This window comes from Rhincodon typus, chromosome 19 (assembly GCF_021869965.1).
Source record: "Rhincodon typus isolate 14 chromosome 19, sRhiTyp1.1, whole genome shotgun sequence".
NCBI lineage: Eukaryota > Metazoa > Chordata > Chondrichthyes > Orectolobiformes > Rhincodontidae > Rhincodon > Rhincodon typus.
In genome coordinates, this window is record NC_063350.1 from 53,416,188 (window position 1) to 53,430,224 (window position 14,037).

Genomic DNA, 14,037 nt, shown 5'->3' on the forward strand with positions numbered 1-14,037 from the left:
CTGACGTTTCGGGCCTAGACCCTTCTTCAGAAAATGGGTCTAGGCCCGAAACGTCAGCTTTCCTGCTCCTCTGATGCTGCTTGGCCTGCTGTGTTCATCCAGCTCTACGCCTTGTTATCTCTTTGCTAAATGCAGTACTTCCTCAGTACTGTGGTGAAAGGTCAACCCTGACCTTTATGTCCAAGTCCTGTAGTAGTAGTTGAACCTGGAACCTTGTGATTCAGCAGTAAGATTACTACCAGCTGAGTAATGACTAATATTACATTGATGTCCCCTTTTAACAAAGGCATAGGAGATGATTTTATAACTTGCGCAGCTACTAAAGGTGTCTGATTGCATGCCTACCGGAAACAAGAAGCTTTTCTATTAAGTTGGAAATACATATTTATATTTGTGGACTCTGGGGAGAACAGGAAGATGCTGAACTGTTCAGACATTATGGATTAAGAAGGGGCTTTAACCAAGGTTTTGAAAGGAACCCGAAAGGTTTCTTGGAAATTAGGTCAACAGTTTAATGTGGGCTGCAATCTACCTGCTGTTAACAGGAAGTCAAATGATTTTGGAAAAATAGCCAAGCAAAGCATTTAGGGAGATGAGAGATAGATAATTGCTGGAAAACCTCCATTAGTTAAGTATTTGGAAAAAGTTTCCACATCTCACTATTTTGACTACCTTGTAAACAATGACAAGCAATTGCTCCAATAGTGTGCCTACTTTCTAAAGACTCGGATTCAGCTTAACTTCTATGTGAATCGAAGCACTGTTTGGAAGATCCTCCATCAATCTATGGCTGTTAGCAATTCGGGATTTAATCAATAAGAAACTTGGTTAAGAATTCATCAATACTATCTTTTGTTTTTCAGACTACTGGTTCAATAGGGTTTTTCTTATTTTCTTCTTAAAATATTGTCTCTGCCTTTTGCATTGAGACGTTACTTGTGTTCGGATTAAAAGAGGTTACAATTTTAATTCCAGATTATATCTTTGACGTTAACTAGTTTTGCCATTTGCTTTGAAGAGATTAGTTTTATTCATAACAAATGGACTGTGTTGATTTCATTATACCCATTGAAAGCCTCTTTTATCAGCCAGTTCAGTAATTGAATCAAAACATTTATACTAATGGTGTGATGTGTGGAGTAGTGCAGTTTAAGCATCAATGCATTCCCATCATCACGGACATAACAGTTAGCAACAGCTGCTATGGATAGTCAGAAGCTAAATAGGGAAGTTGATTATTCTGAACAATATATGCAAGACTTGAAAAGGTACAGTTAGAGAAAGCTTGATTACTCACAATTATATCATGCTGTCCAAATACAGGCATTTCCCAAAGCGACTGGTTGGTGAACTTGTTGAAGTAATATGGTCTTTTTTCTCTCCTACTCCAACACTTTGACCATCCTGCCTGAACCAGTTCATCTGAAAATAATCACAGACATAAATTTATTTGAGCCCAAGCAGAGTTCACAGCTTTGTGTGCGCAGACATTCTGTCAATGACACAAACGTCAAACAGATGATGGTCTACTATTGCACTGTTGCAAAGCTCATTTACTCCATGTTTCTCCAAACTCTCAAAAGTAGCCTTCAATGAAATGCTGACTAGATTAATATTTTGTCCCTCCCAAGGCCCTAAACTTCTTTTTCTAAAACCTTCCCATCCCATCTTCCCTGAATGACTTTTGGGCTGGATTCAGGAGATTAAGCATCACAATTCACAACTAATGTCATTAGGCAGAGATAGTGGCTCAAGAGTCAAAACTGACTCTGCTCTCACCTGACATTCTGCACGTGCAACTACATAATTACTATGTCTAATTGCAGCACTACTGACAGCTACCTGGCCGAGATCATCAAATTCAGCATCAACTGGAAAATTCACTGAAGCCTTATGATCTCTGTCAGTCAGTTACCACATCAAACTTACAGATTCAGTCATCCTGATAGTTATTCCCAATGTCCTACAAACAACTGCAACTCACCTCTATGTCCAACACAAGTCAGCTGTACAATTTTATTGAAAACACATGATAGGAAGCACAGCTTTAATTTCACACAGATGGTACCATGCGGCATCAAGTTGTACAGATTAAACATTTGTGTGGAGTGACTGCTGTTACAGCAAGTGAAAATGGGAGCTTAGGAAACGGTGCAGATATACCAAACTAAATCCAACTTCCTGTTGTGTATACTGTTTGGTATGCAAGTAATCCTGTTTTGTAAATCCAACGGGTCAACACCTTTTAAATTCTCTGTCATTTGTTGGATCAGTTAAGCCTGGATACTGTATGCAGCCCAACTGTTTGACAGGCAAGCAGTACTGTAGCTACACCATTCTGACACCTAATTTTTAAGGTATGCTTAGTGCTGCTGCATGTCTTCTTGCACTCACTGAACCAAGGTTGGCCCCCGGCTTGTTGGTAATGGGAGTGGGAGGATTGCCAGTCAATGGAGTTATGCATCATGTGTGAATACAATTCTACTGCTCCTGAAAGACAGCCTCATGAATGCTTAATTTTGGCTTCATAGAGCTGTTCGAATTCTGTCCCATTCAGCATGGTATTCATACCACACAAGACGGTGAAGGGAATCTTCACTAAGATGGATCTCTGCCTTCACAACGATCGTAAGTGATCACTCCTAGCGATATTCTTATGGACAGATGCATCGGAGGTAGGTAGATTGGGGAGGATGATGTCAAATAGGTTTTTCCCTCATTTTGGTTCCCTCACCTCCTGCTGAAGGCTAGCGTAATTTTTTTTTTTTTTTAAATTCACTCATGGGACGTGGGCATCACTGGCTGGCCAGCATTTATTGTCCTCCCCTAGTTGCCCTTGAGAAGCTGCAGTCCACGTGCTGTAGGTTGACCCACAATGCCCTGAGGGATGGAGTTCCAGGATTTTGACCCAGTGGCACGGAAGCAATGACGATATATTTCCAAGTCAGGATGCTGAGTAATTTGGGAGGGGAACTGCAGGCGGTGGTGTATCCACGTTTCCAAGTGTTTCTTTTTAAGTGGAAGTGGTCATGAATTTGGAAGGTTCTGTCGAAGGAACCTCAATGATTTTCTGCAGTGCATCTTGTTGATAGTACACACTGCTGCTACTGAGTGTTGGTGGTGGAGGGAGTGGATGTGGTGCCAATCATGTGGCCAGTTTTGTCGAGCTCTGAGTATTATTGGAGCTGCACCAATCCAGACAAGTGGGGAGTATTCCATCACATTCCAGACTTGTGCCTCAGATGGAGGACAGGATCTGGGTAATCAGCTGGTGATTAACTCTCTGAAGTATTCGTAGCCTCCGACCTGCCCTTGTAGCCACTGCATTTGTATGCGGAGTTTCTGGTCAATGGTAACCCTAAGGAAATTGATAGTGGGGGTTCAACGATGATAACACCATTGCATGTCAAGGAGCAGTGGTTAGATCATTTCCAATAAGAGACAGTCATTGCCTGGCAATTGTGTGGTGCAATTATTACTTGCCACTTGTCAGCCCAAGCCTGGACATTATTCAGATTTTGTCACATTTTAACATGGACTGCTTCAGTATCTGAGGAGTCATGAATAGTACCGAACATTGGCAATTATCATGGAGGGAAGGTCATTGATGAAGCAGCTGAAGATGGTTGGGTCCAGGACATTACCCTGAGAAACTCCTGCAGAGATGACCAGGAGCCGAGATGACTGACCTTTAGGAATCAGATAGTTCAGTAGTGGCACTACCAATGCACTCTGTGATGTACATTGAAGTACCACACTCAGAGTAATTTCAGCATCTGATGAGTTGTGATTGGCACTGAATATTGTACAGTGAAATCCCCACTTCTGACCTTATGAATAAGGGAAGGGCATGGTTAAAGCAGCTGAAGGTGGTTGGGCCAAAGACACTACCCCCAAGGAATTCCTGCAGAGCTGAAAGGACAGGCTCAAATAATTACAACCTCCTTCTTTTATGCCAGATATGACTCGAAACAGCACAGCACTGTTGATGATGGATTCCTTTCATCACTTTACTGATGATCAAGAGTAAACTGACGGGGTGGGAACTGGCCAAGCTGGATTTGTCCCGTTTCTTCTGTACAGGACACACCTGAGCAATTTTCCACATTATCAGATAGATGCCAGTGTTGTAACTATATTAGCCCAGCTTGGCTAGGGGCACAGCAAATTGCAGAACACAAGTCTTCAGTACTTGATCATATCCCCTACATTTGTCCAAAGCATTAATGTAAACCACACTGAGTTTGTTCAGGATAGAAATAGATTTCTACTTACTAAGGACATCAAGGGAAATGGGGATAGCACAGAAAAATTAGGTTAATGATCAACTATGATCTAGAATGGCAAAGCAGGTTGGAGGGGCTGAAGGGCCTACTTCTACTTACATGATAAGTTTTGCATCAATTTATTCATCTACTAAGTGTAGTCTGCACAAGGCCTACTACTCAGCTGGATAGCTGCAGGGGCACCATGCGAGAGAAGTCATAAGGAAATAATGACAGTGCTTCAAGTAAAGCCTTCCACAATCACTGAAATGGTGCCAGATATGCATTCTCCAGAACGTAACAGTTTTAAAGAAATTGGTAAAGTTAAATTACAAGTAAGAATGCCTAATGATTTTAAAAATGATAGATTGCGAGACACTGGCATGGACTGAAAGACTTTTTAGCAGAGGCAAAAATGGATTCACAAGAAATAGTTCTGAATAAACTATATATAAAGGCAAAAGGATCACAGCGCATGAAGATATTGCTAAAGTCCAATAAATGTGTTTTTACAGAGAGACTATAACAATGAAGATTGTGGCCTCAAAGTTGGTTCTCCCAGTGTCAAGACAAATATTTTGCCTTAACCACTTAAACAAATGCTCCAGTCATTTATCCCACTTCAGTTTGCGGGACCTGGATGTGGACAATTGGCTGCTTAGCAACAACTCACACTCAACAGATATATAGCAAGTGAGAGATCCCACTTAAACCTGCACTTGGGAGCCACCAGCACTTTCATCTTAATGACTATGTCCTGACAACCTGTAATTCACCAAACCCCAACCCCATTTAATCAATAATAAAAATAAAACAAAAATATACACTATTTTCTGACCTGTACTCAGAACTTTCCAACAAACTTTAACAAATTGGATTTCAACTACTATCATTGAAAACAATGTAGTACTTCACAGTCAACAAAAAAAAAGATCAACTTATATTTCTGTAGCATCTTTTCACATCCCAAAACACTTCACAATTAATTATGTACTGCTGTTGATGTATAGTTAATTCAAGAGGAAGAGTTTACATTGTATGGTTCCACAGATAACAGCATGAATGACAAAGATGTATTTGATGTTGGTTATGTAATAAATATTGGCAAGGACACCAGTAGAATACCTCTGCTAAAGTATTGCCAGGGCAATCGTTACGTTGAGACAAGGGGGCAGGCAGCTTAAAAGTCTGATATCTAGGGTCAAAGCTATGCAGCCCTAAACACCATCAACACCCGTCTTACCAAATAAGGTCATCCAAACACAACACTGCTCTCAAAACAGGAACAATTTTTTTTTGTAAGAATAAAGCTCTCAGATCACTCGGTCCTTCCTACAAATTCTGTCAATTAAAACCAGAAAACTGCTCTCCTTTGAGTTGGGACCAGGTCGAATTGTATTAAATAGACAAATGTCAGCATTACCAAACCCTTTCATTCTTGTACCCCAAAATCCAAATACAGAAACTCTAGTTTCTGTAGCAAATTACTCTAAAAATACAAGTGACTAGCTATCTCTATCCGAATAACAAGGGCACTAAAAAAAAAATACCCAATAGGTTAGTCGGCATCAAGTCCACACTTCAGGTCAACAATCTTTCCATCAGAATCTCTACCTTACACTGCACTCAAATATGTATTCACAAGATTTCTACAATCACTACAAATTAATGTGAATTATGTTGTACCAACCAGTTAAGATATGGAGAGATTAAAGCTACATCAGAAATAAAGGGTTGAGAACTAATCTTACCTGGTAAATCTTGTGCCACTGGTTTGACAGACTTTGGTGATGAAGGCTGCCCCTTGTTGGCTGTGCCCGCCTCGACAATAACTGTGGGGTCTGCTTGCAGACTACTGTGGTTTTCACTTGCCATTTCTTTTGCATCTGTCTTGAAACCTAAATGTACAAAAACCAAGAGTCAGTCTACTGTATCCGAACATCTAAGTGGCATTCTATTTGAGCTGGACTTAATCAGCACAAAGCAGTTCAATCAACTTGCAACTCTAAACTCCGAATATACTCCAGATGATCAAACAAATTCTTTGCAATTTAAAAAAATAGAAATTGTAACTAAAACAAATATGCAAGTGACAAGCACTTTAAAGTTAAAGAAATTAAAACACAGGCCTTGAATCCTACTCTCTAGTCTGACAACTGACTGATCAATATTGCTGAAACGAAAACAAAGTTCTGGAGAAACTCAACTGTCAAGCAGCATTTGTGGAAAGAAAAGAGTTAACGCTTTGGGTCTAGTGACGCTTCTTCGGAACTACTGGTAGCCAGGAAAAAATGGCATATATTCTGAAGAAAGGGTGGTGGTGGAAAGATGGAGTGAGCAAATAGGTGGACATAGAGTCCAGAGAGAGTAAAAGACAGTTAGGCAGACAAAGGGTTGAATAACATAAGTCAGGGAGAAGGAAAAGCTGATAACAGGAATTGTAAGTAGATCAATATTACTGCTTTAAAATTATATAGATTGGTAGCAGCAACACTGGGTTGTTGGGGCAAATTGCAAATCATTGGTTAGAATGTAAACATTAGGAGGTAGATGTATTCATTGAGTATTCCTGTCGGTTAACTCTGAATTCATGTCAAAATTCCTCATATTCAGTGATGCTTTCCATTAAAAAAAAGCGAGTCAAATGTTAGAACAATTTTGTAGAGACTGCACTGACAACAGGTCAAACAATACCTTTCCTATGTGATGTAAACTATGGGATTTACATGCATAATTTTAATGTTATTTGGCATGAGTTTAGGTTTCCAGTTTTTAAGTTAGTAAACAGTGGGTTTTTCCGTGTCTGAAGTTAATAATTTACAACTATTAATAACAATTTACAATAATTAATTTCTTTCAAAAACAGTATTTGAGGTCTGGCTGTAGAGTGAATTGTTTTTGTGAAATAAATGAACTTTTTGTCAATTTTAAAACTGTTTGTGACCCAGTATGGTAAATAATGGGGCATCAAGAGGTTGTTAGTGTGTTCTGTTTTTTTTTGAAAGCTCAACAGAAATGCCTACAGCTGAGAGAGGATGACTTTTGGCTTCACTTTTGACTTTGAGCAGCGTGGTCCTGCGAAGTCCTTGGAATAGAATGGTTGTACAGAACAGTGCTCCAGAGAAGGGAATGACGCTGTGGTTGGTTCGCTCACTGAGCTGATTCATTCGTTCAGAGACGTTTCATTACCCTGCTGGGCAACATCATCAGTCCAGCCTCCAATGAAGCGCAGTTGTGTTTTCCCACCTGGTATTTAAACACTGGGGTCCATTGGATTTGATTACCTTATTTCCGGTTTTCCTTCGCAGTGGCGTATATATCAACAAACACATAGAACTAGACCCTATAAAATACACCACTGCGAAGGAAAACCTTGCAGCAAAATGTGCAGCATTGTTTGCTTATGTTTCAGTGGGAGATCACCTTGAAATTGAAAACCAATAAAAAAAATACGATCTATCAAGCCAGATTCCGGACTAGAATCTGACTTGTCCAGTAATAACAGCAAAGATCATAACAGTTAAAGAAGCAGAGCTTAAAAAGGAAGCCTCTTCATGACAAAGAGAGATCAACTGTAATCATAAATCAGCAAGAACAGTTTGGATTTATAAAAGTGTCTTTAAATAGAGTAAACCTCACCAGGTGCTTCCAATTTTGTCTGATACACTTGTGAAGCTGCAGCTCCCAAGAAACAGTGGAAAGCAGGACATGAAATCTGACATCACTGAAACACTATAACTGTTAATCTGGAGACCCAGGTTCAAATCCTAAGGCAGATGGTAGAATTTGAATTCAATAAACATCTGGAAGCTTGTGTCTAATCATGACCATGAAGCCACTGCCAATTGTCAGAAAATTCCAGCTGGTTCACTAATGGTTTTTAGGGAGGAAAACAATACAGGTTGATTCCCTATGCCAGCTTTGGTAGTTCGGTATTATACATGTCTATGAATGTAGGAGTTTACAAGCAATGGTGAGGAGCTGCTCCTCTAATCACAGGGTGTTATTTTGCCACGTTTGCTGCCAATAGACTGCTTCTCTCCACACGCGTTGAAAGCCTGTGACTGGAAGGAGCAGTTATCAGTTAGGAAATTCAGTGAGGGATGCGCTGAGAGACCGAGCAGCTGACAGCCAGGGCTAGTCCAAAAGCTATGGGTAGTGCAGCACTTTTTTTTGGGCAGGGGGCGATGGAGAGCCCAGACAGGTGGCCCGAGAGACAGACAGAGATGACAACATTTTGCTGAAGTTGCAATGGTAGATTCAAGACTTCCCTCTGCTACTACAGATAGGGGCATCAGCCAAACATGGGCAAGGGATGAAGTGGAGAAGGAGCAAACAAAAATTTGCAAGATGGGTGGAGCAAGAGAAAAGTGAGGAAGGAGTCTGCGGAGATGCAGGGCAGAAAAGGAGTCTTGCATAGGAAAGTGCAAAAAAGGTGTGGGAAGGCTGCGAGGTGCAGGAGTTGTTGGGAGTGATGTGGGGGGAGGAGGAGTTGGAGAGCTTAGGAGAGAGGAGTAGGAGACTACAAAAAAGAGCAAATGGTTTTAAACCTGTTCAATAAAGGAATATTTAACTAATTGGGATCTAAGAAAACTTTGAATCACTGAAGAAATTGATTCAAGATTCAAGAAATCACTGAAGAAATTGATTTCTTACAAATGAATGCACAGCTTTAAATGAGAAATTCTGCAACTTCAGAAGCCACTATACTTGGAGAGAGAGAAAAAAAAAGTGCTGTTTCCTACATAAGAAACAATTATTAAACTTGAACTAGAGAATGCAATCAGAAAATGCACCAAATAGGTTTGTACCTGGCTGGTCAAAGCAACCCAGATTTGTGTTCACGTAATGGCATGCACTAACTGTGACTTTATCAGTCCATCTAAGTTGCATGTAGGGTGCCAGCTTTTCACGTGTAAAGCTGCATGGCAGTTATTTTGATTTTTAAAAAAAAGACATATGCCTATTGACATGTATCAAACTGTGTTGAGGCTTTAGGTTTAACAGAGTCTCCAACTGTGGAATGTTGACAAATTCTTTTAATGCTGTTCTCACGAGACTCCCAAATATCCCATGGGTCAACAGAAATACAGAATGCATTACCTAATGAATGAGTTAGGGAGAGTGAAAAAATAGCCAATAACTATTAAATAACCCTTGAGAAAATTTCAAAGGAAGCCCTTGAGAAAAACTTGAGCACTTGATAGATAATTATTTCTACATGAGCAGAGCTTGGAAAGATGTGCACAGCATTTTATTCATTATGAGAAAATGGCAGCTAACAGTAATGAACAATGGAATAGTTAGCTAAGGAGTCTACAATCTGCCCAATAAAAAGGACACATCTGAACACTCCAGCCTTGACTTTTTAGGTCTCTTTTGCTTGGACGGAACTTCCACTTGCCATAGAGATGCATCCTTTACTTTGGATGAACTTGTAGGTTTGGCCATTTAAACCCAAGAAAGAGGAATCTTATTGAAATGGGGTTGGGGTTTTAACACACAACTCAGCATTGCAAAACAGCCTCCATGTCACCTGCTAAACTGACTTTAAAAAAAGGATCATATCACCTTTATAAAATGCTGTGGGCATTTGCACTGGCACATGCCCAAAAGTAATCTAGTCCCTCTCCCAAGCACTCAAGTCTAACAGGGATGTTTTACATCTTTTAACTAAATGGACATCAAGAGCAAACTCAAATTTCCTCAGAATTAAATTATGCCTGTGATAGTTGGAATGCACTTACTCAGACCTATATGAAAATAACATGATGGCAAATGGAAAGGCTAGACTGGTGTTCACCTGGAATCAAGTCAAACAAACATTTATTAATGCTCAACAGATCAAATCTGCACGTTCAGCTTAAGCAAGAAAAGACTGACCAATTCAACCATATAACAAATCCCCACAAAAAACTAAACACAGGTACTTTTAAGAAAATAAATTCTCTCCAATATGTTTGGCGTAGTAACGCAAAACCATTATTTGCTGAACTAATAGGAGCTAATTCAACAGCATGATAAACTGCAAAGTGTGGTGTTTTCCAGTAAGGAAAGTGATTGACAGCATAGCAAGGACATGTTTAGTCAACAGATACTAGGCAACTGGAAAGTCACGTTTACTGAGCAGCCAAGTGTGAGGTCACCCTATTTGGACTGAAAAAGGATAGACAAGGGCACTTTGTAAATGGTGGAAAGCAGGAAACAGCAATCCAAAAACATGAAGATCCATGCACATTATTTAAAAATTCACAAAATGTTTCAACAAGGTTAATGGAATACTGACTTTTTATCAGGAACACTAGAACAAAAGGGCAGAAGGTAGCTATTCAGCTAATCAAAGTCCTGGCTATATTTCACATGGAGCACAAGGAGCAATTCTGGGCATTACACCTGAAGAATCATAGAATCCTTAGCGTGGAAGCAAGCCATTTGGCCCATCGAGTCCACACCAACCTCCAAAGAGCATCCCACCCCATTCCTGCAATCCTGAATTTCCCATGGCCAATCCACCCAACCTGCACATCTTTGAACTATAGGAAGAAACCCACACAGATACGGGGTCAGTGTGCAAATTCCATACAGACAGTCACCCGAGTACGGAATCGAACCCAGGTCCCTGGCATGGTGAGGCAGCGGTGCTAACCATTAAGCCAACTTGCTGCCCCAAAGAAGGATATACCACAAATCCTGACTTAATATTGCAGTTACACTCCTAAAAACTGCAGCTATAAAATGAAATGGAGTTAAACAAATCAGATTTTCCTATTACAAGTAATCTGTAATTAGTTTCTGTAAGATATTTCTCAAGAGAATAAAATTGATTAAAACATATCCTGCAAGTAGAATTACTTTACATTGCTAAATTCCTATACTGGTGAGTGAAATTAATTTTAAATTAATTTTACTTTAAAAGTTAAAATGTGCTGACTCTCTACATTTTTCTCCAAAACACTGAACACAAGGGCTCACAAGATAAAGAGGGAGAGACTGGAAGGGCAGTTTTGAGTTACAAAAACAAAGTTGCTGGAAAAGGTCAGCAGGTCTGGCAGCATCTGTGAAGGAGAAAACAGTTAACATTTCGGGTCTGGTGACTCTTCCTCAGAACTGATCGTGGCTGGGAAAACGTCAGGTTACATGCAGAAAATAGAGAGGTGGGTGGGGTAGGGAATAAACAATAGGATAGAGCCCCGAAGAGTGAGAAGGACAGTTGGACAGACAAAGGAGTTGCTAATGATCAGGCTAGGAGGGTGAATAGTTGTTAATGGGGACTGTTAGTGACTAACAACAGGGGGTGCGTAATGGCAGGCTGTGTGTGTGGGGTGGGGGGCTGGGACATGGGAGAGTTTAGGTCCTAAAATTATTGAACTCAATACCGAGTCCGGAGGGCTGTAGGGTCCCCAAGCGGAAAATGAGGTGTTGTTCCTCCAGCTTGCGTTGGGCTTCACTGGAACACTGTAGCAAGCCAGAGACAGATGTTGGCCAGGGAGCAGGGTGGTGCATTGAAGAGTTTTGAGTTATACGGTTAGAGGTCGGCTGCAAGCTAAAACAGCAAAGTCCAGCAAGCCAGAATGGCAAAGGTGCATAAAAATTGAGTGCATCCTGGACAATTTCTTAAGGCAGTGTTCTATAGCCAACCGTGAACAGGCTCTTCTATACCTGGTGATAATCAATGAGACAAGCGTATTCAAAATCCTCAAGTTTATGGAGCATCTAGGTGATAGCAATCATAACATGATAAAATTTCAGTGTAGAGGGGAGAAGTTTAGTTGTAAGACAACGTTTAAACCCAAATAAAATGCAACCATAAATGGTATGAAGGTAGAACTAGCTAAAGTGAAATGGGAAACTAGGTTAAAAGATAGGACAATACTGATGCAGTTGCAGATCTTCAATGAGATATTACCAACACCTCTCAACAAAAATCTCTGAGAAAGAAAGCTGTTCAGAATAATGCATGATCAACGGCTAAATAGGAAGTTAAGAATTGTATCAAATTGAAAGGAACGCTACAATTTTGCAGTGGTTAGTCATGTCAGAAGATTGGACAGATTTTAAAGACCAACAAAGGAATAATAAAACAAAAAAAAAAAGGGAGGAGAGTATGAGAGAAAGCCAGCTAGTAACAATAGGAAAAAGTAACTAAAGCTGTTGTGGGTCCTCTACTGAGAGAATTGATAATGGAAAACCACGAGAGACAGTGTGCTTGCCTTCACTGTAGCAGACTTAGAAAGCTTGCCAAAGACACTTGAAAAGTCAAGAGATGAAAGGAAGGGATGAACTTAAAACAACCACCAACACCAGGGAAAAGGTGCTGGGAAAACTATTAGATTTAGCAAATCTTCAAGACCCAATGGCCTGCATCCTAGATTCTAAGAGTGGATGCTGAGAGAGTACAGATGTTTATCTTTCAGATTTTAGAAACATCCCAGTCAACTGGAAACCAAAACGTATTTATTAAAGAGATTACATATTTCCAGAGCCAAGCAATGGACTCATTTGCTGAGTTAATGTGACTACTCTGCCATTTGTGTGTAGTTGACACTCTTTGCACAACATCATTCTCCATAACAGTCTGCGCTGGTATCCCAGCAGTGGATGTTAGTTGCAGAGGCTCTGGCACACCCTGAATAAAAACCAAAAGAACTGCGTATGCTGTAATTCAGGAACAAAAACAGTAGTTGCTGGAAAAGCTCAGCAGGTCTGGCAGCATCTGTGAAGGAGAAAACACAGTTAATGTTTTGGGTCTGGTGACCCTTCCTCAGAAACTGATGGTAGCTATGAATGGCTTATATGCAGAAGATAGGAGGGGTGGGAAAGATGGGTAAGGAGTAAACGAAAGGTGGGGATAGAGCCCAGAGAGAGCGCGAGAGAGAGTAGATAAAGCAGTTGGTAACGATCTGGCTAGGAGGATAATAGCTGTTAATGGGGGACTGTTAGTGACTAGCAATAGGCAGTGTGTAATGGAAGACTGTGATAACAAGGCCTCGTGTTTGGGGTAAGGGGCTTGAATATGGGAAAAAGTTTATGCCCTAAAATTATTGAACTCAATATTGAGTCCGGAGATCTGCAGATTCCCCAAGCAGAAAATGAAGTGTTGTTCTTCCAACTTGTGCTCAGCTGTCCTCACTTTCACCTGGTCTATCTCAGACTCCTTCCTTCCTTTCCTTGACATGTGTTTCCATTTCTGGGGATAGTCTGGCCACTAATATCCACTATAAACCCACTGACTTCCATAGCTACCCGGACTATACATCCTTGCACCTTGCTTCCTGTAAAGACTACATTCATTTCCTCAGTTCCTCCAGCTCTGTCACAAATATTCAGATGAGGCCAACTTCAATAAGGCAGCCGAAACATCCACTTTCTTCCTCAACCGAGGATTTCCCTGCACCAATGTCAACAGGGCCCTCAGGCGGGTCTGACCCATCTCCTGCACTTCCGCCCTCACCCCCTTTCTTCCGTCCCGTGACAACGATAGGGTTCTCTTTGTCCTTACCTACCATCCCACCAAAATCCACATCCAGAGGATCATCAGACGCCATTTCCACCACCTCCAGCAAGATGCCACCACCATATTTTCCCCTCCCCTCTTTGTCTGTCTTCTGCAGGAACCGTTCCTTCCGGGACATCCTGGTCCACTCTTCCTTCATCGCAACACCGCCCCATAGTCCCACAGCACCTTTCCCTGCACCTGCCCATTTACCCCCTCCCTCCCCAGTATCTAAGGGCCCAAACATACCTTCCAGGTGAAGCAGTACTTCACATGCGC

The 14,037-nt window shown here is 40.9% G+C and overlaps 1 protein-coding gene across 7 annotated transcripts in view; it reads right to left on the bottom strand.

Annotated features, from left to right (window-relative positions):
• The window catches only part of pcif1 (phosphorylated CTD interacting factor 1), a 150,421-nt gene that overhangs the window by 112,337 nt on the left and 24,047 nt on the right, over positions 1–14,037 (bottom strand). For all 7 annotated transcript variants that reach the window (XR_007264154.1, XR_007264153.1, XM_048608101.1 and 4 more), the window contains 2 exons: positions 6,017–6,163; positions 1,298–1,422 (listed from right to left, as the gene is read on the bottom strand). Coding sequence is in view for 5 of the 7 variants with exons in the window: in XM_048608101.1 (XP_048464058.1) it covers positions 1,298–1,422; positions 6,017–6,163 (272 nt within the window). In the remaining 2 variants the exon portion in view is untranslated. The remainder of the gene's footprint in view (positions 1–1,297; positions 1,423–6,016; positions 6,164–14,037) is intronic.